At 45.0% G+C, this 27,108-nt stretch overlaps 2 protein-coding genes across 2 annotated transcripts; one reads left to right on the top strand and one right to left on the bottom strand.

Moving 5' to 3' along the window:
• The first annotated feature begins 1,104 nt into the window (after positions 1-1,104).
• LOC123061722 (alpha-amylase 3, chloroplastic) lies at positions 1,105-21,375 on the top strand. Its single transcript, XM_044484940.1, has 13 exons — positions 1,105-1,463; positions 1,579-1,712; positions 2,302-2,356; positions 2,724-2,843; positions 9,774-9,873; positions 10,831-11,153; positions 13,484-14,115; positions 17,162-17,351; positions 17,954-18,060; positions 18,935-19,184; positions 19,618-19,740; positions 20,601-20,768; positions 20,873-21,375. Exons 1-13 carry the CDS (start codon positions 1,209-1,211, stop codon positions 21,029-21,031), a joined length of 2,616 nt encoding a protein of 871 aa, XP_044340875.1. The 5' UTR covers positions 1,105-1,208; the 3' UTR covers positions 21,032-21,375.
• Positions 21,376-21,458: 83 nt separating this feature from the next.
• LOC123061723 (mitochondrial outer membrane protein porin 1) lies at positions 21,459-25,682 on the bottom strand. The gene is made up of 6 exons (XM_044484941.1): positions 25,336-25,682; positions 25,118-25,185; positions 22,644-22,754; positions 22,448-22,537; positions 22,159-22,367; positions 21,459-22,054 (listed from the first exon to the last, which is right to left on the bottom strand). The coding sequence occupies exons 1-6, from the start codon at positions 25,547-25,549 to the stop codon at positions 21,751-21,753; spliced, it is 996 nt and encodes a 331-aa protein (XP_044340876.1). The 5' UTR covers positions 25,550-25,682; the 3' UTR covers positions 21,459-21,750.
• Between the last annotated feature and the right edge of the window lie 1,426 nt (positions 25,683-27,108).

Below are 27,108 nucleotides of genomic sequence, written 5' to 3'. Positions count from 1 at the left end.
CTAGAGCACAAACCGAAGCTAAAAAAAACGCATACCCCATTGTTTAAGCACTTGATGAACACCCATCCGGGATGTTCCTGCGTTGTAGACACGCGGCGCACGACCATCCTTGGACAGTGGTCGCACTTACTGAGTGACAACGGTGCGCCGGCAAGCTTTTGGGCAAGCACCGAGCCCGGTCGGCCGCCATTTGTGTATCTGCCGGCGGACCACCGACGGTGCAGATCCGAGCGGCTAGAGGAGGAGCCACAGACCCGAGCGGCTAGAGGAGGAGCCACTGCCTGCATGTGGCCTTGCGGCCCTGCCAGGGCCTTCCGGCGAGGTGCCCTACCAGTCCATGGCGCGGCCCGGCCTCCCACAGCCAGCCGAGCTCAAGACCGACCGGATCCGCCCCAAAACCGCCCGGCGGGTGCGCAAACCAGGTGGCCGTGGTTGGGTAGCTCGGCGGCGCCGAGGGGAAGGGGTTGAGCGAGCTCGCGTCCAAACTGTACGGCTGCAATGGCAGCGGCGGCGGCGGCGAGGGGAAGAGTGGAAGGGATGCGGTCGGAGGGAGGGAGGGGGGCGGATAGAAAAAGGCATGCGTTGTGCCACCGACGGGCGGGCCAGGGGAGGACACGCGCAGACGACCCGCGCGTCCGCGTGGTGTCCGTTTCACCCCAAAAACGGCGCAAACTTGGGCCGCGAATGGATCGAAAGCGGACACAAAACGGACAAAAGTCCATTTACGGCCGCGCGCTCTTTTATTTTAAACGTACAAGGGCGGACAGGATAGGTCGGTGAAGTTAGCCTAATAATCAATCGCTTGTTAATGCCACACCACCGTCAGGTCAAGAAAACGAAGAAGAAAAAGATACTCCACCACATCACCGCTGCGCACGGCTAGTCGGCGAGAGAGCCGTCCGTCCGCTTTGGGATCCCAAAATTAGCAAATCGAGCTTCGGGAGGAGGAGCGACCACTTTCCCCCCTTCCCAATCCGCCTCGGCGCGGCAGCGATTTTCCACCGGTCGTGGCCAGGCCCTCCCCCCATTGACGCGCGGGCCCGGAAATCATCTCCCGACGACGACGGGCCATTCCTTTTTAAGCCCTGCTCTTTATTTTCCCCCGTCCCACCTCATTTTCCGTTCCCGTCCACTTCCCTCCCCTTCCCTTCCGCACACGAGAGGAGCGCGTTGGACAGACACGGAGAGCGAGCGCGAGAGGCTGTGACATGTCGGCGGTTAGCTGGAACATTCCGGCGATCCCGCGGGCGGTCCCGCCGGCGAGGTCCGGCCCGCCCGGGGAGGCCTTCCTGGTGGCCGCGCGCCCGCGGGTGGCCCGATCCCGTGCCGCACCCAGGAGAGTCAGGCTCGCCCGGGGCGGCGTCGTCGTCGCCCACGCCGGCGCGGCGGAGGTGCTCGTGGATGATTCCGGGGAGGCCGCGGTGGTCTTCTCCGAGAAGTTCCCCCTCCGCCGATGCCAAACTGTAACCTCTTCTATGCCCCGTCGTGTGGAACTGTGGATTGTGCCTCTCCTTTTTCTTCCTTTTATTATTCTGGCTGCTACATACAGTATTTGATTCTGTGGTGTGGTGTGTCCAGGTGGAAGGGAAGGCGTGGGTGAGAGTGGAGGCGGAGCCGGATGCGGACGGCAAGTGCAAGATCGTCATCGGGTGCGACGTAGAGGGGAAGTGGCTGCTGCACTGGGGTGTCTCCTACCACGGTGAGACCGGCAGGTATGCACGCCTTGTCACCTGTCAGCGAGGTAGGCTTCGCTCGCGATCCCGCTTCACTGCACCGGGTTCGACTTCGTCTCTTAGTGGATGCCTTGGGAAACTATGAACACGTTCATTCCAGAGTAGTACTCCCTCCATCCCAAAATATAAGAACGTTTTTGAAGCTAAAACAGTTTGAAAAACGTTCTTATATTATGGGACGGAGGGAGCACTAGTAAATAAATCAGGTGGGCAATGTGGTTGCTCCTAACTAAGCAGAGGAAATTCAGCACAAAACTTGGTACTACATTTTTGTTGTATAAAGGAATACTGGTATTGGAACTATCCAGCCTCTTTTCTTCTGGAATATCATCAATGCACATTCTAACTAATAATCACATGTTTGCACAACTGGGTGGAGATGTTCACATGTTCTCTTTTATTTGATTGCATGTCAATGTGTGTTATGTCTCCTAGTCTCCCATGTCATTGTCTTGATAGGCACTTCTGTCTTTGTTGCTTGAACAAATAATAATTTTTCAAGGCAGGTTTGTTTTCGATGTTCTGCTCTCTAAAAGAACTGAATTCATCTTATCCTCCTTATTTGCAGTGAATGGGATCAACCTCCTTCGGAAATTAGACCTCCCGGTTCGGTTCCAATCAAGGTTGTTCTAAACTTGTGAAAACTGTTCAAGCAGTTCAGACAGTTTTCAGCTATTGAAACTGGCATATGGGTGTCTGTGCGACACTAACTTCTAGGAACCGCTCCCTTATTTATCATTTAGATATAATTCTAGTAGTAACTATTTAGGATTCAGGGGGTGTTTGGTTTCAGGGACTTTTTTGTGTTGGGACTAGAAAAAATCCCTAGCAAACCAAACAGGGTGGGACTTTTTTGAGGCTTTTTGCTAAAAATCCTTAGAAGCACCTCCTTGAGAGTCTTTTTCAAAAAGTCCTAGGGACTAGAAAAAGTCCTAGGACTAGAGAACCAAACACCACCTCAAATTGCTGAACAATATTTGAAACTTTCAGGACTCTGCAATTGAAACACCATTGGAGACTTCACCCAATTCAGAAGGACATATACTTCATGAAGTGCAAATCAAATTTGATAAGGACACTCCAATTGCCGCTATCTATTTTGTCCTCAAGGTTCGAACTTTACACTCGTGTGTTTCTTAACTTACTGTATTATACTAGTAGAAGGCCGTGCGTTGCCACGGGCTTTTAAATATTTTTACCGTGTGCATATATAAACATAATGCATATCAAGTTTTACGTGTAAACATAATTGAAATCCATATCACACAAAATATTCTTCGATACAAAATGTAATTCGATAATATATACATAGAAAGACACGCGATGCACAAAATAAAGAAAGTGGTACAGAAACATAGTACTCTTTATTGTGCACTATATTACACAAGGTAGATAGCACCCTACATGACTTTTATGCTTAAGACCAATCATCTCACGAAGCATTTCCATTGTTATTAACCATTAATTAAAGACAACAGATGGAGCATTTTGTTACCTTTAAACAAATATTCCAAGATGCTGCAACCAGAACCTTAATACATTATGGAATTTCCTAACAAATATTACATAGACCCAAATATACAGCACAACATCCAATAAAAAATCATTATAACACACCATCTAACTTAAAAGTCTGGCATATGAAAATTTAGACCTCCGATAGAAAACGCTGAATTTCAGCAGGAAATATCAAATACATGCTTCCCTGTCCGATGTATAAATATGTGTAATTCTCAATTGATGCACTTTTGAAATCTTCTAACTCACATAACACCATAATTACAGTGATTGTGCAACATATTTTTTAGAAAGCATGCATAAGCCTTTGAGTATAAACACAACTTTTGGTAGGGAGTCAATAACACCCCTAGGTAGCCAAGCCTTTGAGTATAAACAAAAATGATTTCTCAAGCTTTCTTTTGCTTCATGGAGCTGTAATTATTGCTAACAGAAACAAAATAGAAATCACATGATAAAAAAGAAACAACGCAATAGGAGAAAATGAGGCATACTACGTGGCCATGTCGCTAACCTGGCCATCACAACCTCCGAGACCAAGGGGCGAGGAGGTGGCGGCATCAGCTCCAATGAACCTATGACACCAAAATGATTATGTTTGCCGTCCTCGATCGTCGGCATCATCGACTCAGTGGTCGGTCCCCTTGTATCTTCTTCCCCATGGATCGGGATTGATTCGACATAGGATCAGAACAACAAACAGAATCAAAAGTCACAAAGAATTATAGCCTAGTAATGCTCAGTCAGCCAAATTAAGAAATATCGGTAACACATGCATATCTATTAATGATATTAGTGAACAATGCAAAAAGCAAAGGATTCCATTTGTCGCAATTAGTACACACGACAACTACTTCATAAGTTCATATGACCAATCAGTTAGACCACATGGTTAAATTCATTCATAGATGAACAATAGATGAACAACTAACAAAAGTCGAGAAGGATCCTTACAAAAACAATGATTGGTCAGGAATTTGGAAGGAGGGAGGGTCTATTATTAACGCTAGTGAAGGCGCATGTCATGCCAACTCTACAAAGTTAATTCCATTTACAAAAATCACATCGGAAAAGTATTGTGCATTCATGTTCTAGTCTTAATATCCCTTAGGTAATCTTGTTTTCAGCTGAACGACGATCATGTCAAGCTAAACGAAGAGGACGCCGACAGGGCCACATTGTTCCCTGCCCACCACCGCCCACTTCCACACGCCACCATCCATGTTCACCGCCTGGATGCCGGCCCCAGCTCTCAAGGCCCTAGAACCGGTGCGCCCACGGGTCGCCGCGTTGGGTATGTACCCGCCGCCACCGCGTTGGACCTTCTCGTCCTACAATGCAATAGCCATTGCCTTAGTTGTCTACATCAGACATCTGAAATGAAACAAAAGTCAAATGCTACTAATTAGACGTAATACATCAAAATGTCAAACAGAGTCAACACTTTAATTATGCTTCATAGGATAAGAATCAAACATACATAGTTAAACCAAATACTTAACAAAGTGTCAACAACATTTCACAGATTTTTTCAGAATTTTTGAAGCACTAACCTGGCTTGGCTCAATGCCAATGTGGTTCAGCATATCAATGCATAGATGTAGGAATCATCCTTGTACTCTGCACAAACAAGGGAAAAACATGAGCTTTCATGTTTCCGTGTATTATAGTTGAGCAGAAGCGATACATGGACAGTAGTATGAATGTACAACAGTGGGAAAGTTGAGGTTCCCTGGGCTGAATGTCGATGAAAGGTGCCTCCCATTTGCCCTTGTAGTCTAGGTTCCTAATTATCTGACTACACAAATATCCCATGTCAGAAGTTGCAATGCCAATGCACACTGCTGTTTGTCTACAATTTGACTATCTAATCTTACTCTAGCAGAAGTACCTTTTGCATCCATGGTCTCTTGCACCGGGGTACGTACCAAACTCCTAACTTCTTACAACTGATGATATTGTTAGGCGATGGAATTTGGAGTAACTTCTTGCTGACAACTGATGATATTGTTGGGCATTGAATTAATTGAACCACCCAAACTACTTTCAATCCTTTCTCGAAAGACAAATCAAGGAGACCACGAGATAGAAAAAGAGAGAAACTTACCATTAAGATAGAGGACAAGTCAGGCAGTCTTGCACATGGTGTTGGTAGGCAGCACCGCCGTGGTCGGGACAGTTCGCGCCCCAAATCCATATCCTCCATTTTTGCAAGATTCTGTACACCACATCTTTCTTACTAAAGTGGGAGAAACCATAAATCGACTATCAATCATCATTAAGTGTAGAATATGGTCATTAAAATTCATTAAAATCATTGCACATCGCTTGCTTGATTCTCCTCTATTAAATTAGCATTCATCACGGTGCCTTCTAAAGACAAGGCATGACAGAAACACAAAGCACAACCCAAGCACATTGGTTTATGTACCATACTCATTGTAAAAAATTAGAAGCTTCTGTAAGATGTGACACTGTTTACATGTTTGGAGTGAATTGCATCCTCGTACAAAGGATAGAAGAACTGAATGCTTATGTACTTATAAAATACAAAAGTGAAAAGGGTAATTAAATCATGTTGGGTTAAAAACCTTACGTTCCCATGGTTCTTTCTCAGATCAAAGAACTCAAAATATCAGCAGTGGATATTGGAGCCAGGAGAAGAAACGACGTGACCTTCACCCACATCCTTAATGGCCAGCCTCATCTCCATGCCCAGGACGATCTGAAGCCTCCCTCAATAATTCGACACCTGCACGATGACCGACCGTCAGATCACAACACTCGGCTTGGGCAACGAATTCGAGGGATTTCTAGACCAAGCGTTGAGAGTACCTAGGGGTCACCTTGGTTTTTGTACACGACAAAGAGGAGTGTGGGAGGCGAGCCCCAACCCATCGAGACCACGATGCCTTGAGAGAAAGCTAGGGGAGGCGATGGTGAAGCACGACATCATGGCGCACGTGCCCTACGTCTCAACGCTACAGTCGAGCGTCGCCATGTAGCCGCACAACAGCTTGCACTCCATGAGTTACATACTATTTTCGCTCACACGACGAACGCCATCCGCCCGTCACTGAGACCCATCCTCTCAACCCTGCTGCTCCACGATCACGCGACGCCGTGTTAGTTAATGCAGAAACATAGGAGGCGGGCATCGTAAGGTAAAAAGTCCGGTTTGGACAGGATGAAAGACGAACCAAAATAAAGCAAAATTGGACAGGGAAGGGGGTGGATGAGGAGGCGAACATACAACGAGGTCGGGGTGGCTGTGGCCGAAGCATGAGGCTCGGCCTCCTCGCCGATGACCAGATCCGCCGTCAGAGATGATCGTCGGCATGCCCAGGACGATCTGAAGCCTCCCTCAATAATTTGACACCTGCACGATGACCGACCGTCAGATCACAACACTCGGCTTGGGCAACGAATTCGAGTGATTTCTAGACCAAGCGTTGAGAGTACCTAGGGGTCACCTTGGTTTTTGTACACGACAAAGAGGAGTGCGGGAGGCGAGCCCCAACCCATCGAGACCACGATGCCTTGAGAGAAAGCTAGGGGAGGCGATGGTGAAGCACGACATCATGGCGCACGTGCCCTACGTCTCAATGCTACAGTCGAGCGTCGCCATGTAGCCGCACAACAGCTTGCACTCCATGAGTTACATACTATTTTTGCTCACACGACGAACGCCATCCGCCCGTCACTGAGACCCATCCTCTCAACCCTGCTGCTCCACGATCACGCGACGCCGTGTTAGTTAATGCAGAAACATAGGAGGCGGGCATCGTAAGGTAAAAAGTCCGGTTTGGACGGGATGAAAGACGAACCAAAATAAAGCAAAATTGGACAGGGAAGGGGGTGGATGAGGAGGCGAACATACAACGAGGTCGGGGTGGCTGTGGCCGAAGCATGAGGCTCGGCCTCCTCGCCGATGACCAGATCCGCCGTCAGAGATGATGAGGTCATCAGCCCCGTGACCTGGATCCCGCCAACAGGGTGATGCAGAGAGAGGTGCGGCGGCGTCCTACGAGTGAGGACGGCGGGGGAGGTGAGGGAGCAGCTGAGCGCGGTGGTGCGGCTGCGTCCCTCGGGAAGACGAACGGCGAGCGGCCCGAGGCGGGAGGCGGCGAGGGGGAGAGAAGAGTCGTGCGGTGCGGGGTGAAAGTCCTTTGATGTAATTTGACTACGTATGGAAAGATTAATCAGTGATTGACCGACTTATGGTAAGTTAATTAATTTAGATTTGATTTTTAAATATTGATTAGAGATTAACCGTGATTGATTCTCTCCCATAAAGACATTACTAAATAATTTGTGTCCACATGGAAAGTTCTGATCCGTTTGGCTTTCGGTACATGGGATGGTGGAAGGAAAGACGAAAATAAACCGGACGAAAATAAACCAGACGAATAATAACAGTGGACGCAATCCTAGCAACTGCTCCATTAAGAGTAGAGATAATGCCTCAGGATGAGGAGGTCACGATTAGGGTATGGCAAGAAGAACTTTTTTGGAAAGCTTTGATTCTGGTGATAATTACCATATTCGAAATTTCCTTAGTTATAGCCTTACCATACATGGATTGATTTATTACTATAATTATCATATTTGAGATTTCTAAGTTTATAGCCTTACCATACGTGGATTAATTGTGATTGATTACCATAAATACCATAAATATTTGAGATTAGGTGTATTGTCGGCCAGACGAGAAAGAGAAAACCGGTGGGAGGGGGGTGGTGGGAGGTGGGACGAAGAAAAACCGGTTGAAAAAAAACCGGTTGAAAATAAACCGGTTGAAAGTGGGAGGGACTATTCAACCAATTCGTCCATTAGGAGTAGAGATTAAAACTCTGACCATAAATATAGGACTTGCCCACTCAATTCCATTCCATTTATACTACCACCGAATGCTGCTATGGAAAGTTGTGTATGCAGTCTCTAGTTGTCTAACCAAAAGATATTGTACACCACAGACATGCATATCTGCATACTAAAGGCAATATGAAACACATGCCTCATCAGAGCTGATATATTAATAGATCCATAGGACAGACCCAGAGCTAGAAACTCCCACACCAGGTGGGGTCTGGGGAAGGATTTTATGAGGTAGGCCTTACCCATACAGCGCAATGCAGAGAGGCTGCGTCGAAACCAGGACCTCTTGACACAAGTGGGGAGTACTTCACCACTGCACCAGGCCTGCCCTTCATATTTTAATATGACCCATCGGCAGAGAATTTGGGCGAAGAAAACTCCTCCTGGGTCGCTTCCACCCGAGCGACTCCGGAGGCACAGCGGTGGCGGCGCCCTTCTCGTCAAATGACGGAGGGCAGGGAGTGCATCGCGGTGGTGGTGGGCCGGTGGCGGCGGTGCAAGGAGGCGCGGTCTTGGGGGCCGGGGCCTGGAGACAGAGTGGACAGATGGATGCGGGCGGCGCGCTGCTCCTGCAGTGATGCCCCCGGCGGTGCAGGTAGCGGATCTGATCTGGGCCTCAGGCCTGATCTGGGCCCGCTGGGCCTGCTCTGGATGGAGTGCTGCGCGCATGGAGGCGCTGCGGCCGTTTTCTACTCTGTTGCTCTGACTGTCGGCGTGGGGGCCTATTGGTTTTGCTCGCATAAGGAGGCGGTCCTTGTGCTCTTCTCGTATCACGGCAACGGCCTGCATGATCGGTCTTCCTCGATCTGGCCATCGGCCTGTTCCGGAACGGCCGCCGGAGATCTTGCTCAGGATATCTGGATCGGTTCGATTCCGGTCGTGCACGTCATATCAGCCTATGAGGTTCTAAGGGCGTGGCGCGAAGCTTTATTGGTTGATGACACCTTGGGACATGTCGGCTTCTCGATTTCCATGGTGGAGACAGCGGTGGAGAAGGTCATGGTGGTCGAGATCGGAGGATCAGTTGGACGGGCGGAGCCTTGGAGGCGATGGAGTCAGCCAGGTGTTAGATAAATCTCGGGAGCAGCAGTGATGAGTGGGGGCGGCAACACTGGAGGAATTTATTTTTGGTGGTGCTCCTCGGATGCCAAGCCGGGACTTTCAGGGTTAAAACCTAAGGTCTGGCCTTCATTGGTTGTGCCTAGCAATTGCCTTGCTGAAGGAATTGTCTTGAGAGCTCGGACTTCTCCAGGATGAAAACCTAAGATCTTGGATCGGGCAACAACGACGCTTGTGCACTGTTTCCTTTTTGGTGGCGTTGCTTTTGGAGACCTTCATGTTTTCCGGGTGTTGTATTTGGTGGTGGTTTGTGTGCGGCTGCTGAGAGGAGTCGATCATTGTGGCGGGACCTTTGTTTTTTTCCTTTGTTTTTAATTTTTTCCTTTGGCTGTGTGCATCCTCGATGTCTTTGCAACATCTTGTAGGTGCAGAGGATGGGTGTAATTGATATCTTCGCAATATTAATATATTCCTCTTTTCAAAAAAAAATTTAGTAAAATTATGTGCATTGCTCTGGCTCTTTTAGGTTTGAAGGGTTTATTCAGCTTCCAGTTTTAATGTCTCAATTGATTGTTGCTTTGTTAGGAAGAGGGAACAGGTGCATGGTTTCAACATAAGGGTGGGGATTTCAGAATACCCTTAAGTGGGTCCCTCGAGGATGGAGATCCGTTAGGTGCAAAACAAGGTATTGATGTCTACCCAGGTTATTTTAGAGCTTCAAGTACTCTGTCCTATTTGAGTGGGTTTAGGTTAGATATAAATATTTTTCTTCTACGGAAGTACTTAATAATACACAACTATTTGGCATTAGAACCCTGAGCAATGTAAAAGGAAATTTTAGATGCAACCACTGGTTATCCTTGCCCGCTACAATGAATTACAGGGTTGCGGATGAGTTTGCTTAGCCCCAGGAGCGGAACTCGCTCCTCCTGGGGGTAGCGCAATGGAAGACGATGAGCAGTAGTGGCTGAAGAGAGGCAACGTCAGTGGCAAATACAGGACCTGTAGCCTGAACATTCGTGCTATACTACCATAGTGCCATGTTATGACTAGACTTGTTGTATTGCACTGCCCAAAGGGGCAAATTATATTACAAGGATTCAAGGACACTCCCAAACCCTAGACCAATAAGAAAAAGCCACAACACCCTTAGCAGAGTAAATACTGCTGCATCGCCAATTTGCTCCATTTTTACCTAAGTTCATGGCAAAAACAACATTTCTGGAAGTATGTTTCAGCACACATGCGCAAAACGGACTCTCATGTCACGCCATCTGATTATTATCTGAGTGTAATAACATTAGCATACAAGCAATGAAATTTCACTTGCATAAACCAAGGAAATCCTGTTTTAAAGCAATCATAGTTGCAAGCAACTGCTATAAAAAATGCTGACTTGTAAAATATGGTTCTCCTTGATAACTTTGCACCCTTTTTCGTGCTATTATTGTTCTTTGGATGACAACCTGTTTTGTCCTCAAGTCAATTACTGAACTGCAGTAGTCAGTAGCATTCTCAGAGAATTACATGGTATGTTCTGACCGAGAAATTACATGGTATTGGCTTTCACAAGCTGAAGAATCTGATTTTTTGGGGCCTTCAAGGAATGCTATCTAACATATTGGATTTTCTTGTGTCTTAGGAGTGAAACCTGAAGGATCTAATGCTCAGCTAAAAGAAGCAGTTCCTGGGGATAAAGGTCCAAGCACAAAATGCATTTCAGAGTTCTATGAGGAATATCCCATCTTAAAATCAGAGTATTTTGAGCATTTTGTATCTGTTGCTGTGACGGAGAATAGTGAAACAGATAAAAGTCTCGTGGAATTCTATACTGACATTACTGGAGATGTTATCATTCATTGGGGAGTTTGCAAAGGCAATACCATGACTTGGGAGATCCCACCAGAACCGCATCCACCAAACACGAAGATCTTCCGACAGAAAGCTCTTCAGACCTTGCTAGAGGTAAGGAGATAACTTTGAGCCCTTTGTAGAAAGAGAGATGAAATTGAATTGTGTTAAGATACTGACGAGCTTTGCTCTGTAATAAATGGCATGCAAAAGCAGTTTGCAGAAGTAGAATCACATCATGCCACTTGTACACTGTTATTTTCTGATTCACCATGTACAATGGAAACTGAAAATTGTACCACGCACACTTTTGAAATTGTATGGGCTAAAATTCACCATCCCACAGTATATTAAACTGGTAAAGTGTGATGGTGCTTACTATAGATTATCCATAGGATAAACTTAACAATCTTTAAATAAATGATATTTTGTAGTGTATGCAAAAATTAAAACTAAAGGTGAGTTTGGTATTAGTAACTTCTCCATAAGCTTGTGTTTACTTTTCCACATTTTCTGTAAATATTTACATCTTTGAAAGATATTTGCTCTGTAATATAATCTCCTTGTTAAGAGGGCTACTTCTTTCAATCGTGCCCCTTTTACTAGGAAAGTGTACAAAATAGGCTCAGGGTGTTTTAAATCTGATGAGGGAATAACGGAAACAGAAAATTCACTTAAATAGTAAAGTTGGCTCTGTCGTGCAATTAATTGTTGCTGTTTCCTTTATACTCCTAACTAGCTAATACCCATGCCTTGCTGTAGGAATTTATAGCAATAAGTTTGTAAAGAATAAAATTAAGAATAAAACTAGAATATATGGGAATTTATAGCAGTAAGCGGACGTTGGCTGCACGTTATAGTGCATGTGCTGGAAAATGGAATATGAAGGGATTGCATGTACTTGATGATGTGGAGGGTTAGGTGGCATGTGTGGTGAGGTGGGATGTCCGTGTTGAGAGAAATAGATGTGGTGGGGATCAACTATTTGGGTATAGAATATAGTATTGTGTTATCAACAGGCCGCCTTACTTTTTTCTTGTTTAAATAAAATTTACTTGTCAGGGCCTCCCCTCAAGTTTGCCGCTAAAAAAAATTCTGCAGAACCATAGAGCCGTGGCTCCACCTTCTGCACCATATGATGATTCCTTGAGATAATAGCTGCCAAACTAGTTAGGAGATTAGGGAGTAATCTTAGAACAAGATTCTCTTGACCAAGGTTGGCATGAATTATTGAATTCATGCTCCAGCCAATTCATCCAAAAGTCCGAACTGATGGAAAGAGGCGGGCAATATATTTCGACACTCTGCCTCACGTCTAGGCTTATTTAGTCCTTAGACGAGGGATCGATGTAGGCCGCAGAATTATTATTTTTTAATACCGTGTTGTCAGGGTCCTGAACTCAAGACGTCCTGGCTCCCATACCATATTAAGATTGCGGGTAGGGTCTTACCCTCGTTGGAGGGGACGCGTACGTGTTAAATATCCAGGGGCTGATCCCTGATAAGCATACAGGTTGTTGGGATTACATCGTGAAGAACAAGGAAGATCAGAGAGATAAGCTACGGTTTACAATGGATAAGTATGCATTAATGCATAGCTAACAACCGGAAGTACCTAATAGATACTGCGTGTAATCCTCCTGGACGATAGGTGTGTTAACACGGATCAGCAGTGGCCGGCGACATGCATGAGCTCAACCTAGTGCTCACATCGGCAAGCTAGCGGGGCAGATAAGCGACGAGGACAGCTCCTCCTGTTCCATCTCACCACCGACGGTGATAAGACACCATGAAAGTTTTTCTGATTTTCATGCGAGTTTTGCAAAATTTGAACAAAAACTTAGGGTTCCGCTGTAACTCCACTAAAGGTCTGGTTACTTGACTTTTTCTTCAAACAAATTGGATAATTTGGAATTTCATTGAACCTTCTGTAGAAAAACAGTGAAGTATAAAAACTAGTCTGATATTTGGCAAATCTCTGAAGACCTTGGGGATTGTGCGTTTCAGCAATTCAAAACATATATACCACTTTACAGTTTGTATAATAACTGTACTTGACTTTGGGAACCTACATAATTAAACTCAGTGCACATCCAATGCGGACTCATGTGCGTCTAATGACAAAGGAAAGGAGAATGATGCCATGGAGCTAAAAATGTGCTTCCTTTCTGGGTGATTCCTGCTTTGGTTGGTCAAGCGAGGACAAGCTCCCTAGTCTGTTTAGGAGTGGTTCTCTCTTATATCTTCAAACAGAATGTACACACAAGCAAGTTTTACTCTTTTGAGTTGACAATAGGTGTTTCTGGGGTGCTGCAATTTTTCTTTCTTTCTTGTTTCCTTCCATTCATAGAGCATTTACATGTATTATTCTTGAGATCCAGAAACTTAAGCTGCCTGAAAATTAGTTAGCTATTCCTATTCACACATCTTACCTGGTGCTGCAGCAAAAAACTGATGGTACAGGCAACGCTGTATCATTCCTACTGGATGCAGACTACTCAGGTCTTGTTTTCGTGCTCAAACTTAATGAGCATACTTGGTTGAGAAATCTGGAGAATGGATTTGATTTCTATATTCCTCTTACGAGGGTGGAGCAATTTGGCAGCACTCAAGAGCCTCATAAGGCTGGTGAACATAAACTTGATGATAAGTCTGCGCAAACTGATGGCCTAATCAGCGATATAAGAAATCTGGTGGTTGGCCTGTCGTCTAGAAGAGGTCAACGAGCAAAGAACAAAGTTCTGCAAGAAGATATTCTACAAGAAATTGAGAGGTTAGCAGCTGAAGCATATAGCATTTTTAGGAGCCCCACTATTGATGCCATAGAAGACCCTGTTTACATCGATGACCCAGAAAGTGTGAAGCCAGCTTGTTCTGGCACTGGATCTGGATTCGAAATAGTGTGCCAAGGATTTAATTGGGAGTCACATAAGTCAGGAAAATGGTATGTTGAACTTGGTACAAAGGCCAAGGAGTTGTCATCCCTGGGTTTCACCATTGTTTGGTCACCACCACCTACTGATTCTGTATCACCTGAAGGATACATGCCAAGGGATTTATACAACCTAAATTCCAGGTATATTTACTTGTGGAAAGCCATTATATTCCTTAAAATGGTTCTTCGAGAATTGGATACATTTGGTAATGTTACCTTACTTTATTTTGTTAGTTTCTATTTTCTGCCATAATATCTCCTTTGCTAGTCCCTTGAACTGGATGTCAGTGTATAATGTGCAAACTAGTTCCATGTGTTGAAATATATTGCCCGCTTCTCTCCATCTGTTCGGACTTTTGGAGCAACTGTCTGGTCTGTTTGGTGCATGAATTCAGTATGGTATCAGAGCCAACAGGTCATGAGTTCAAGACCCTGCCAACGCAATATTAAAAATAGATTATGCAGCCTACATCGATCCCACGTGCGAGGACTAAATAAGCCTAGACGTGAGGTGGAGTGTTGAAATATATTGCCCGCCTCTCTCCATCAGTTTGGACTTTTGGAGCAACTGGCTGATGCATGATCAATACCATGTTTAATATTTTGAGCTTGAACAAAATAAGTAAACTTGATTAACAAAGCCCACATACATGCCAAACTTCTAAATGTAATTTTTTGCAAGTTGCAAATTGTTGATGCTAGCTGTTGTCTTTAAGATATACCATCTTCAAGCTGTATATTCTTTATCCTGTAATGCTGTTCCTAACTTTACCAGTAAGTACAACCCTTATGGATGTTGACCCTTTTTATCTGCACTAAATATTTGGGACCTTATTTCTTTCCATGGTTAGTGCAAGCACTGCCATGATACTATTTCCTGCATGAATTATTCATTATATTATTTGGTCATGAAGTAGAAGTTCGGCAAACCAATGTCTCATCGTATACCCGTCTGCATTGTTTGTGATTTTGCTTGTGTAAAGTTTTGCCTGCTAGTGTAATGCATGCCAATGTGCAAACTGTGGAAAACTATTTGGTGGTTGTTGAGTAAATGATGAACTGACCAGAAGTTTTCCTCCTAATGAATGAACAAGGCAGGTGATGTGTTATGGCGCTGCTAGAAGGAGGGCGCAAGAAGGCCGGCCGGGGGCCTTTTGCCCACGGCCGGGCAAGATGGAAGGATTTCCTTCTTAATTCTTGCTTGATTAGATTGATACATCTCCTCTCTTTATATAGAGAGGTTTACTTGACTCCCAAGCAAGACTTACTTGACCCCTAAGAAAGCGACTCTTATCTCTAATTAACCCTAAGACTAACGGGCCCATTAGGCCCATTACGTACTCTAACACTACACCCCACCTGGACATGCAGCTTGTCCTCAAGCTGCAGCCTAACCAACTTATAACCATGACTCGACGCAACCCAAACCTAACACCTAAAAACAAGCCTTTTACATCTCGGCTTGTTTTATTATTCTCAACCTGAAATGGACTGGGACGATTTATTTTGGACCTCTTAACAAAAAGTGGATACCATCCGCACGTCGGACATGCACGTGTACAGCCACCTGGATCCCATGGACACCATCTGGACAAAAGGAGTGCATGTGTATGGCCACCTGGAAGTGGTCGCAAGAGTGACCAGCAGAGGCGCCCTTGCGGCGCCCGATGACGGAATGCAGTGGTGCTACGTGGAGCGTTGTTGTCGGTGACACCATGCCTTCTTCCTGCCGGACGGCTGTTGGTCTGCACCGCACAGGGAAGAGTGGGGGGCTTGCGATGGAGAATGACGAGGAGGGGTGCGCCCCCCCCAACCGCCAATGTCGCAGACTTGGAGGTCGCTGCCCGTGGGGAAAACAGCATGCCCGCTGCCCGTGGGGGAAACCGCATGCCCAAGATCCCCGGCGCAGCGGATGAGATCGAGGTCCTTTGCGCAGCGAAGGGCAACTTGAAGGAGCGGCAGCTGCAGACCACGCATCTCCCGCACACGCCGACGCGCTAGGAGGCCGTGCGCAGTAGCCTGCAGCCTCACCGCCGCCGACACGTGGCGGGTAGCGATCCAAGACGGAAGCGGTGACGGCGACGACGGGGACTGGACTTGGTGGAGCGGGACTCCCGCCGGCGCGGTCGATGCGGGGCCGGAGCTAACCGGCAGTGGCGCACCGGGCAGCGGCAGCGGCTGCTGCGGCGGAGCGCCGGGCGCGGCGGAGGCCGGCAGGAGCGGCGGCTGCCAGTGCAGCCAGGGCTGGGCGGTGGTGGCGATGGATGGCAGCTGCAGTGGCCCGGCGAGCGCGGCGAAGGCCGCCTGGTGCGGCGGCTGCCACGACAGCCAGGACGGGGCGATGGATGGCAGCTGCAGCGGCTGCTGCAGCAGCCCGGCGAGCGCGGCGGGGGCCGCTTGGTGCGGCGGCTGCCACAGCAGCCACGGCGGCGCGGTGGCGGTGATGGGCGGCGCAGCCGGGTGCGGCCCATAGGACCCGGCCAAGAACAGGTGGATCTCCTGGACCGCCTGTGTTAGGTCCCGCAGCGCCCCGGACACCTCCGGGGTGAGGACGACGGGGGCGGGCGCGACGAAGGATCCTGGCGCGGGCAGGAGCGGGGCGACGGTCGTGACCGGCAGCGGAAGAGACGGGTTGGGCGGCGGTGAAGACATGATCGAACCGAAGCTAGCTGATACCAAATTGTTACGGCGCTGCTAGAAGGAGGGCGCAAGAAGGCCGGCCGGGGGCCTTTTGCCCACGGCCGGGCAAGATGGAAGGATTTCCTTCTTAATTCTTGCTTGATTAGATTGATACATCTCCTCTCTTTATATAGAGAGGTTTACTTGACTCCCGAGCAAGGCTTACTTGACCCCTAAGAAAGTGACTCTTATCTCTAATTAACCCTAAGACTAACGGGCCCATTAGGCCCATTACGTACTCTAACATGATGCATGTTCTGTATTAGGTGACTGATGAGGCTATGTAGTAGATGTTGTGGCTCTCTGGTGTATATTTGTTGTTCTGGATATCTTGCTACTATCGGTGTAGACTGTAGAAACATGATCTTGCAAGCACTTGGGTAATAAATGAGAAAAGCATTGCTAATCTTGTTGCAAAATTGTACTGAGCTTGTTTTCCTTACAAATTTCTCCCAACCTCATCAGCCGAGCTGTGCTAAGCATTACCATGATATCATCAATGTTTCAGATATGGAACCATGGCAGAGTTGAAGCAGCTTGTGGATATTTTCCATGAAAATGGTGTGAAGGTTCTTGGTGATGCTGTTCTAAATCACAGATGTGCTCAGTTTCAGAATCAAAACGGGATCTGGAATATTTTTGGTGGGCGTATGAACTGGGATGACCGAGCAGTCGTTGCTGATGATCCACATTTCCAGGTGAGGCTTTTCCATGCTAACTAAACCTTATTAGTCGACTCCGAGTACATTGTTCTTCAAAGTTCATTTTGATTCACTAATATCATCACCGATTGTGGTTATTTGGTTCTTCCACTGTGCTGTTATAATTTCTGTTGAAGACACAAACATAAAATGGGTAGCATCAGTCCTCCGCATGGATATAGTAATGAAATTCACAAATATTTACCCTCAAGTGTGGGCTTACTGAAGTTACGAGAAAATAAACTTTAGTCAACCAACAAAATGATGCTTAAAGGTAGTCTGGCTGAGTGACCTGCAAATTCTGACTAACTCTTTGCCTTTTTGCCTTTTATTGTTTTACCTTTTTAGTATTGAAAGTAAAATGCACTAATTTGCATTCATACGTAAGTTGTGTAAATAACTTAATGGAACTTGACCTGTGTTCTGAAATAGAAGGAAACACATATCCACCTCCAGAAGTAAAATTAGAAATTACAAGGTTGTTCTACATTCCGTTCAAAAAGATTGTTCTACATGTTTTTACCATTTTATTTTGCTTGTGCAGCATATGATATCTGTTAACCCTTTGTACGTTCATGGTGAAATTCTTGTGCTTGTAGGGAAGAGGAAACAAGAGCAGTGGAGATAACTTCCATGCTGCACCAAACATTGATCACTCACAAGATTTTGTGAGAACTGATATTAAAGAATGGCTTCGCTGGATGAGGTCTGCCACCCTTTCATTTCTTGGCGAAAGCTCCTACGTTTTCTCATTCTTAACTATCTGTTAATGCATGAGCTGTTCAAATGTGCAGCGTCCATTAATAGACTACATGCAAATGCATCATTTATGTATCTAATTTGCAGCTGTGTGTTATATGACTTGTATTCTCAACTCTGACGATCAAATCTCTCAGTGAATTGGTCTGGATAATGTGTGAATCCACCAGAGAGTTGGGGATCAGGGATATGATCTGAGAAGAAGATAAGAGAGGCAGATAAATGGATATGGAATTCAGAGTTCCATTCATTCGATGCTCTTCCTGTCATACAGTGTTCCTATAAAAAAACACGTCATACCTGATTTCTTTTTTCTCAGATCGGTCTTTTGGGATAGTTGGTTGATAGGAATATCTAACATAATATCAGACCTGATTTCTTTTTTCTCAGTCCCTGTATTTTCCCCAATCAGTTATCTCCTCTTCCTATCAGATCAGTCTTTTGGGATAGTTGGTTGATAGGAATGTCTAACAAACTTAACATGGCCTACTTCCTTGAGAAAAGAAAGAGGAGAAAACTCAAGATGGCCTGACACATAGCCCACACAACACATTCAAGAATAACTCCTCCCTCCAATTTTAATATATAAATAGTTTGTTGAATGAGTGGCACATTATTAGGGAATACTATCTGTTCCTTCCTTTGGAGATAGAACATTTGATGTTCCCACTACTCCAATATGTGAGAAGCTGGCAAATCTTAATGTGTCGGTATATTTTCCATTAACTTTAGGATATAAATTGAATTATAGACCATTGGACCTGAATTTTGCGGAAGTGCCAGCATCACATGTTTTCATAGTTATTCTCCTCGAATTGCAGAAAGGAAGTTGGATATGATGGGTGGAGACTTGATTTTGCTCGTGGCTTTTGGGGTGGATATGTCAAAGATTACATGGAAGCAACTGAACCATACTTTGCAGTAGGAGAGTACTGGGACTCTCTCAGTTATACTTATGGTGAGATGGATTATAACCAGGATGCTCACAGGCAGAGAATTGTTGACTGGATAAATGCTACAAACGGAACTGCTGGTGCATTTGATGTCACTACTAAGGGAATACTTCATATGGTAAGATTTCAGCGAAATTCGTTCAAGTAACTTTGGTTGCCATATGCGTCATGAAGCATTGCCTGCCTGCTTGGTTGAATCATGTCTTATATATTTTTACTATTTTTTTACAGAAAGATCATGTAATGTTATTGATGATTGAGTATTTTTCTCTACAATCAGTTCTTGCTATTATTTTTAATGCGAGATGCAGGTGCAAAACCATCATGATGTCAGTTAATTAAACTTGCTTTTACATAGTTTTCCCATGCCAGCAAGTGTTGATAAATCTGTTCTGAAGTGGTTTCCTGATGCTATTTAACTCATGAATGATTTTAGTGCTTAGTTTCACCCATTGTTTGTTTTTGTACTGGTGGACCTTGTGTACTCTTCTCCTAGGTTTTTCTTCTTTTGTTTCTATGATTGTAATATGGAACTTCCTTGCGTTGCACAGGCACTGGAAAGATCTGAGTATTGGCGCTTATCTGATGAAAAAGGAAAACCCCCTGGAGTATTAGGTTGGTGGCCTTCACGTGCAGTCACATTTATAGAAAATCATGACACCGGCTCTACTCAGGTACAGTACATTATCTCTATATATGCACGGATCGATGTGTGATGGGCATGGACCCCGAAATTTTAGCATGTGACACAATGTTAGCCATATCTCCCTAATATTAGTATTGTACAGAACCTTGGACAAGTGGACATATCCTGGCTTAATTGTACTTGTGTAGGAAATAGTCAAAAGGTTTTGCCATTCTATGCTGGGTATCCTGCCATCTGATGTATCTTAGTAGCTGCCTTTTTCTTATTTGCTTAATGTTGCTCAATTTCCCTTTTATTTATTTTTCGAAACACGGTTTCTAAAAATAACCTGTCTTACTCCATCGCTGTTGAAATTTGAAATCCTGAGAATTCTTGTATAAACGAATTATATTCTAAGATCACCCCCCCCCCCCCCACACACACACACAATTTTTTTTTGCAAGAATCTGCAAGTTTTTTTTTACAGGTCTTGATCCAAGAGTGAGATTTTGTGCTCCCAAGCTCGTTTGCACCCTTCAGTTTTTTTTAAAAAAGAGAGGATATTTTAAAGTTTTATAAAATTCAGTCATGTGCATGTACCTGCAAATTTTCATGACAAAGTATATATATTTTTACAGCAATTCATGATGAAGTTTTTTTTTTACAGCAATTCATGACAAAGTATGTTAGTAACTGTTCTTCACAAAAAGGAAGAATGAGTTGCTAGAATAGCAACTTTGTATGCATTGAATTTGCTCTTTTTTCACAGGGCACAAGATAACAAGTGTTTGCAACATTTTTGTCAATAATTTTTTGTCAACATTTTTGTCAATAATGTGACACGTGCTCCGGGGTTCAACTCTGAGTTACCAATCTTGATACTCCTAACATGGGTTTTGGTAACTGTAGGGTCATTGGAGATTTCCCTATGGTATGGAGATGCAAGGCTATGCCTATATCTTGACACATCCTGGCACTCCTGCAGTCTTCTATGATCACATCTTCTCACACTTACAACAAGATATTGCCAAATTAATGTCTATCAGATGCCGCCTAAAGATTCAGTGCCGCAGCAAGGTATAAAATGTGTACCTTCTTTTCTCCCTTCCACTTGATGATGTCCATATATGCAATGAACTAATTTCTAAAATTGCTGGTCATATGTATATGTCGGTATGTAGATCAAGATACTGAAGGCAGAACAGAATTTATATGCCGCCGAGATTAATGAGAATTTACTGATGAAGATTGGCGCGGGACATTTTGAACCAACTGGTCCCATAAACTGGATTGTTGCAGCAGAGGGACATGATTACAAAATCTGGGAAGCGGCATCCTAGACTTTGTTGCACCGCTACTCAGTATAATAATCTACTAATAGCATACAGGTAGGAAGGGATGGCATCAGAATGGAGTGGCTGACTTGGTCACTAGTGGTGCCGAGAAAAGGTTGCAATGGCAGTGGAAGCATTTTCCCTGCAGCAACGCTTTAATATGTACGCACTTGAACATTTTTTGTATCTATATGCAGAACCATTGCTACTGAAGGCAAAATTGCCTGCTGCTTATTTTCAGTGGTTACCCCACTCTGTCTGATATATGTAAGACAGTGCATTTACAATAAGGTTGAAGTCCACTTTGTTGGATTTATACGAGAATAAATGAAGCATATCATGTTTTTCTAGTGTATTCAAGTATAAGTTATACACTTGCATAGCATGTTAAGTAGCAAGAGGGATCCAAGAATTGTGGGGAAGCATAATAGCATAACGGAAAGGGACTTGAATTTTCTAGATAGAGGCATATGAAGGCCAAAAGCATTTACGAGATTTCAGTTCAATACCTAGAGAATCACTGATATAGCTCTCGAACATCTAAAACAAGCTACTGGACATTGGACAAGTAGTACTAATTCTCAATAAGATGACAGCAAGCGAGGACAAGTTCGCAGAAACAAGACGAGTCGGACCAAACACGACCTCCTCAGGTGTATGTGATATGGAAAGCTACCAGTCTACCACCCCCATCCTAAACCTAGAAGGGATCGGCATCATCATCATCAGGGCTTAAGGAGCAGCGAGAGCCCGATCTTGGAGCTCTTCTCGATGGCCTTGGTGTCGAACTCGCTGGAGATGGTCAGCAATGACTTGGGCCTCAACTCGTGCTGGATGAGGGCACGGACCATGCCGTGGTTGTCGTAGCGCACCTTCGTGGTGGTCAGAGGGTCCAAGGAATACTGAAACCCCAAGGTGGTGGTGGTCTCATGGCTCGACAAGCTGTGGCTCACTTCTCCTCCAGCAGCTGCCTGGCTGTTGCTCACCATTTGGTAGTAAGACGCAGATAGGCTGTCCCCTTTGTTGTTCCTGAAAAGGGAAATCATCCACCATTCATACACACCCCCATCTAGTTCATGCAAGATTACAGGAAAGGTGAAGCAGTCAAGAGTCTTTTAGAAGCAAAAACTTACAGCATCACAGCAGCGTAAAGATCGTCGTTGGTGAAACTCGCTCCGAAATTGTACTTGGTGAAATCCCCAGTTGCACTATCATAGGCAACATCAGCACCAAGAGCAAAAGCTTTGTTGCCAACCAGAGCTGAAACGTTAATCAGAGGTTTTGAGTGTAGGCCAAAACCCACACTGATTCCAGCGTAATCATGGAAGTATTGCAACTCAGCCTGCAAGAAGAAGGTAAGAGTGTAAAAGACATCATTTTTTTTGCTATAAAAGACCAAACCAATCTGGAAAATGATGGTACCTTAGCAGGAGTGTGGTTTGTCAAAGGAACGGTCACAATTCTCTTCAAGCCTGGTATGTACCGAGTCTCGGATGTGGTTGTGATTAACACCTAAAAAGGAAACATTGAAACGGTTGACTAAGCTTGGTTCATCAACAGGATCTGAGAGCTCCTTACAATAAGATTTGACCAGAAAAGGACACGGCCACAAACTTACTTGAGAGTCTGAATTTGCTTTCACATCAACTTTGACATTGTTGTACTTAAACTGGGTCTGGATCTCGCCAAGGACAGCTTCTTTTGTCGTTGTGCTTGTAGCAGTGATTGCCTATAGGGATAAATTACAGAATATATTATCAGATTTATAGTTCACACCTAGAACTGAAAGCTTAAGACTGCGGGAGCTGAACTTTACAGAAATATGAAAAATGAGACAAGTATGGACAGAAAATGGATAAAGACAAGCAATGCTAGCAGGTTTTAGGATTTTGACAGTGTCAGTAAACAAGGGACTATAAAAGAACTGAAAAGGTGTAACTGGATCAGTTGTTTGTCAGTCTGTATCACATAATGAGCAAACATATATCTATAAAACAGTAGACAAAGTGATTTAACGTATCGATCATGGTCCTGCTAAAATAAACCAATACAAATTCTAGAATCTAGTATTAATTGCTAACTCCTTCACGACTATCTATGTTCATCTACCTATTCTCAGAGCGTGCCTTCACTCACAATTAATAAAGATCAAGTTCATAAATACACGTTAGAAATCCTGCATTGATAAGTTAAATAAACGTAGTTCCAGTTAAAGAACATAACATGAAGTTTTTCTGGGTGAAAATCTGAAGCCAAAAATAAGGATTTCTAGCAAGCCAAGTGTCAACAAGAGCTGAACTGTCAGGTTTTGGAATTTTGACAGTGTCAGTTAACAATGGACTATATAAAAATGAAAAAGTGTGACTGAATCAGTTGTTTGTCAGCATGTGTATCTATAAAGCAGTAGACAAATTGAACTAACATATTAACAATGGTCCTACCAAAATAAACCAATACCCCCTCCGTCCGAAAATACTTGTCATCAAAATGGATAGAAAAGGATGTATCTAGAACTAAAATACATCTAGATACATCCTCTTTTATTCATTTTGATGACAAGTATTTTCGGATGGAGGAAGTACAAATTATGTAATATAGTATTTACTGTTACATTATAATTGCAAACTCTCTAATGATTATCTACCTTATAATCTACCTATTAATTCAGGGCGGGGCTTCAGCCATAATCAACAAAGAAAGTTCATAAATACACGTTAGAAATCCTACATTGTTGAGTAACATAACGTAGTTCCAGAAGTTTATCTGGGTGTAAACATAATCTCTGAAACCAAAAATAAGGAGAACTAGGTAGAGTGCAAGCAGATCTAGAACCAAAATGTTAACACCCAAAGGTACCAAACACCAAATCCTAAAGATCAGAAAGCAATTCATATTAATACTGTATTAACACGTACTTTTAGACACTAAATAAATCAGGGGGGCGAAGAAATGATGAACAATGGCACAGAATAAAGGGAATAACACCTAATTAATATCAGGTCTAGGTTTACTTGGTGAAAAGTGAAATCTGCAGATACTAAAGCATCATGCTCCTCACTAACTATTACATCCAACCCCAAATGCCACTTTCATCAAGCATACAGCTTCAGTCCATGAAGACCATCAATATGTGTGTCACAATGCACACACACCAAAAACTCTTGCATACAGCTTCACGTCAAATTTGAAACCAAGAAAATTGCAAGTTCTAACCAACCTGTAATCAACATTCCATATGACATAACATGAACACAGTAATTTCAACAGTTTTGCTAAAGCACATCTAGATGTGCCATAAGTATTGCACATCTAAGTCATGTCATTGATCTTACATTAAGATTCGTGTGAATATTTTTTTCTCTTTTCTCTTTTTCTTTTATGCTTGATTCACTCACTTAGATGTGCAATAACTAGAGCACATCTAGATGTGCCCTAGACACACCCATATACTCCCTCCATTCCTAAATATAGGGTGTATAGTTTTTAGCACGGAAATTAAAGAGTGCACATGGAGGGAAAATTTCACAAGTTTTGGGCAAGATTACACCTGACTAATTAATATGAGAAAATAGAGGAGCTTGCCCTATGTAAGGAAATGTAATCAAATCCCTTAAAAAGTTATTCAAATGAGTGGTGCAAGGCAATACACCTTATATTTTGAACTTTTTCTCAAAAATCTATACACCTTATATCAAGGAACGGAGGGAGTAATAAACTAGAGCATCCGAGACAGGGACTACCAACGATTTGAACTGAAAAAAAGAGCTCAATATCACACCTCATCCACCAACTACTCTTAAGGCAGTCTGAGATCTCGTGCACTCCAACTCAACTCAAAATCGAACCATCCCCCAAAAGCCTAACAGACCGCTGGCGAAGACGCACTTCATCCCCAATCTGCATAAAAAATGCAGAAAACAAAAACGAAGCCCCGAATCCTGTGCACACTACACAACACAACACCTCAAACGAAAACCCCAGCAGTCATCTAGAACCCAACTCAAACAATTATAAACTGCCACATACAGGAACGAATCGTGACAGGAAACGACGAAAGGCGAGCAGAGATCGTTACTACTACTCAGTACTCACAGTTCCATTTGCGGCGTAAGTGGTGAGGGTAAGGTTCTGGTCCGTGGTGAAATCCTTGCAGAGAAGATCTGCAAAACCACCAAGGACAGCAACCAGAAATTAGTCAAAGGGGGGGAGCGATTAGTCGCTTAGAAAGCTCAAATCGAGAATCATCACCACCAAAATTCCACAAAACCCCTGAAAAGTAACCCAAAAGGGAAGCGCGCGCTCGTCCTGACCTCTGGCCTTCTTGCCGATCTCGGAGTAGAGACCGGGACCGGTGGCCGCCTTGGGAGGCGCGCCGCACTGGGCCGCCATGGAAGGGCCGTCGACCTGGGCCGCCTTGGAAGGAGCGTCGACCGGGGCCGGCTTGGAAGGGACGTCGACCGGGGCCGGCTTGGAAGGGACGTCGACCGGGGTCGGCTTGGAAGGAGCGTCGACCGGGTCCGCCATGGGAGGAGAGCGGTTCGGCTCGAGGACCAGACAGCGGCGGAGGCGGAAGCGGGGCCGGCGGGAAAGGTGGCGGTGGCGTGGGTTTGGAGGGACGGGGAGGGATGGAACTGGAAGGAAGCCACTACTTATAACGGCGTCGAGAGGGGGGAGCCTGTTGTGAGATGAGCGGCGTAGATCTCTTTGCCGCGGGGTGTTGGTTGCCTTTCTCTTCAAGAGAAAGAAGCTGGGGAGGGGATGATGGTCTATGTTTGCTTGGGGAAAGGGTTGATGAGGACGGGTCAATTTAGTCAGTCATGGACTTTGAGTTGATCCCTGTGGCTGTGGACCAAAAGCCACAGTTCTGAGTCGGAGACGCCCCACACCAAGATGGTGTTGATCCGAATGGACATTTTGTTTATTAAGACAAAGTTTTATCTTTTTATTCGAGAGTATGCCAAAGGTGTATCATAGCTTTATAGAAGGAAGAAGTATAATTACAAGATTGCGTCCTAGGTGCGAACACGAAGGACGTTACAACATACGCGACACCAATGCCTCACTATCTTAGACTAACTTCTCACAAAACGTTGTAGTCCTCCGACGCCCACACCCGCCATCTTCCACTCGGCGATTTCATCCAGGATCATGGATGGAAGGTCGAACGCGGTCTTTTGCTCACTGGCCCTGTTGAATACTCTGGCGTTCCTCTGCTTCCACAAGGCCCACGCTACTGCTGTCACCATCGTGTCAAAACCTCTCCGGTCAGCTCTATTGAAACCCATGCGCGCAGCGAGCCACCACTCCGTGAACTCATCCACCTCCAGTGGCCCTTGTATGTGAATGTGAAGAAGGCCGGACACTATGTGCCACACCTCCTGAGCATAGGTGCAGTTTGCCAGGATGTGTTCCACATTGTCCTTCGCCTGCAAGCACGTATAGCAAGCCGACGGTTGGTCTTGTAACCCGTGCCTGGCTCTCCTGTCCGACGTCCACAATCTGTTCTGTAAAGCAAGCCGGACGAATAGCTTGCATTTGAGCGGTGCCCAGCTTCTCCAAGTGCAATCTGCAGTGGGCGATCTGATCAGCTCGGAGTAGAGGTAGTGATAGACCGATTTGGCCGAGTAGGAGCTTGTCGTCGTGAGCGGCCAAGTGAAGCTGTTTGGTTGATCCGAATCCCTCGCCACCGTGTTAATTGCATGAGCAAGATGCATGAGCTGTATGAGGGCTGTGAAGGAGGTGTTTGCCTGAAAGTCTTGTGTCCAGCTAGCGCCATCGAGTTCCTGACACACCGTGCGTCTATTTGCCGTCCTGGCCGAGACCAACGCGACCAATAATGGTGCAATGTCCGCTGCCGCCACTTCGTGAATCCACATGTCCTTCTAGAAAAGCACTCGCTCGCCCGACCCTACTCTGATGTTGACCAATGTATCAAACACCTCTTTAGCATCATCATCCTTCATCAATGGCAGTTCTTGCCATGGGCGTTGGGCATCGGTCCTCTTGAGCCATTCCCATCTTACTCTGAGCGCATTTGCTTGCCACTTCAGGTTTTTGATGCCCAGACCACCAAAGACTTTAGG

This window comes from Triticum aestivum, chromosome 3A, assembly GCF_018294505.1.
Source record: "Triticum aestivum cultivar Chinese Spring chromosome 3A, IWGSC CS RefSeq v2.1, whole genome shotgun sequence".
NCBI lineage: Eukaryota > Viridiplantae > Streptophyta > Magnoliopsida > Poales > Poaceae > Triticum > Triticum aestivum.
This window is presented reverse-complemented; position numbering and strand designations above follow the sequence as displayed.

Excerpts from the sequence above, each read along its gene's own strand:
- LOC123061722 (XM_044484940.1), top strand. The coding sequence starts at position 1,209 with ATGTCGGCGGTTAGCTGGAACATTCCGGCGATCCCGCGGGCGGTCCCG. Across the intron at positions 1,464-1,578 it reads CCCTCCGCCGATGCCAAACT|GTGGAAGGGAAGGCGTGGGT; the intron begins GTAACCTCTTCT and ends TGGTGTGTCCAG. Across the intron at positions 11,154-13,483 it reads CTCTTCAGACCTTGCTAGAG|CAAAAAACTGATGGTACAGG; the intron begins GTAAGGAGATAA and ends CTGGTGCTGCAG.
- LOC123061723 (XM_044484941.1), bottom strand. The coding sequence starts at position 25,549 with ATGGCGGACCCGGTCGACGCTCCTTCCAAGCCGACCCCGGTCGACGTC. Across the intron at positions 22,755-25,117 it reads CTTACGCCGCAAATGGAACT|GCAATCACTGCTACAAGCAC; the intron begins GTGAGTACTGAG and ends TTATCCCTATAG. Across the intron at positions 22,368-22,447 it reads CAAACCACACTCCTGCTAAG|GCTGAGTTGCAATACTTCCA; the intron begins GTACCATCATTT and ends TTCTTCTTGCAG.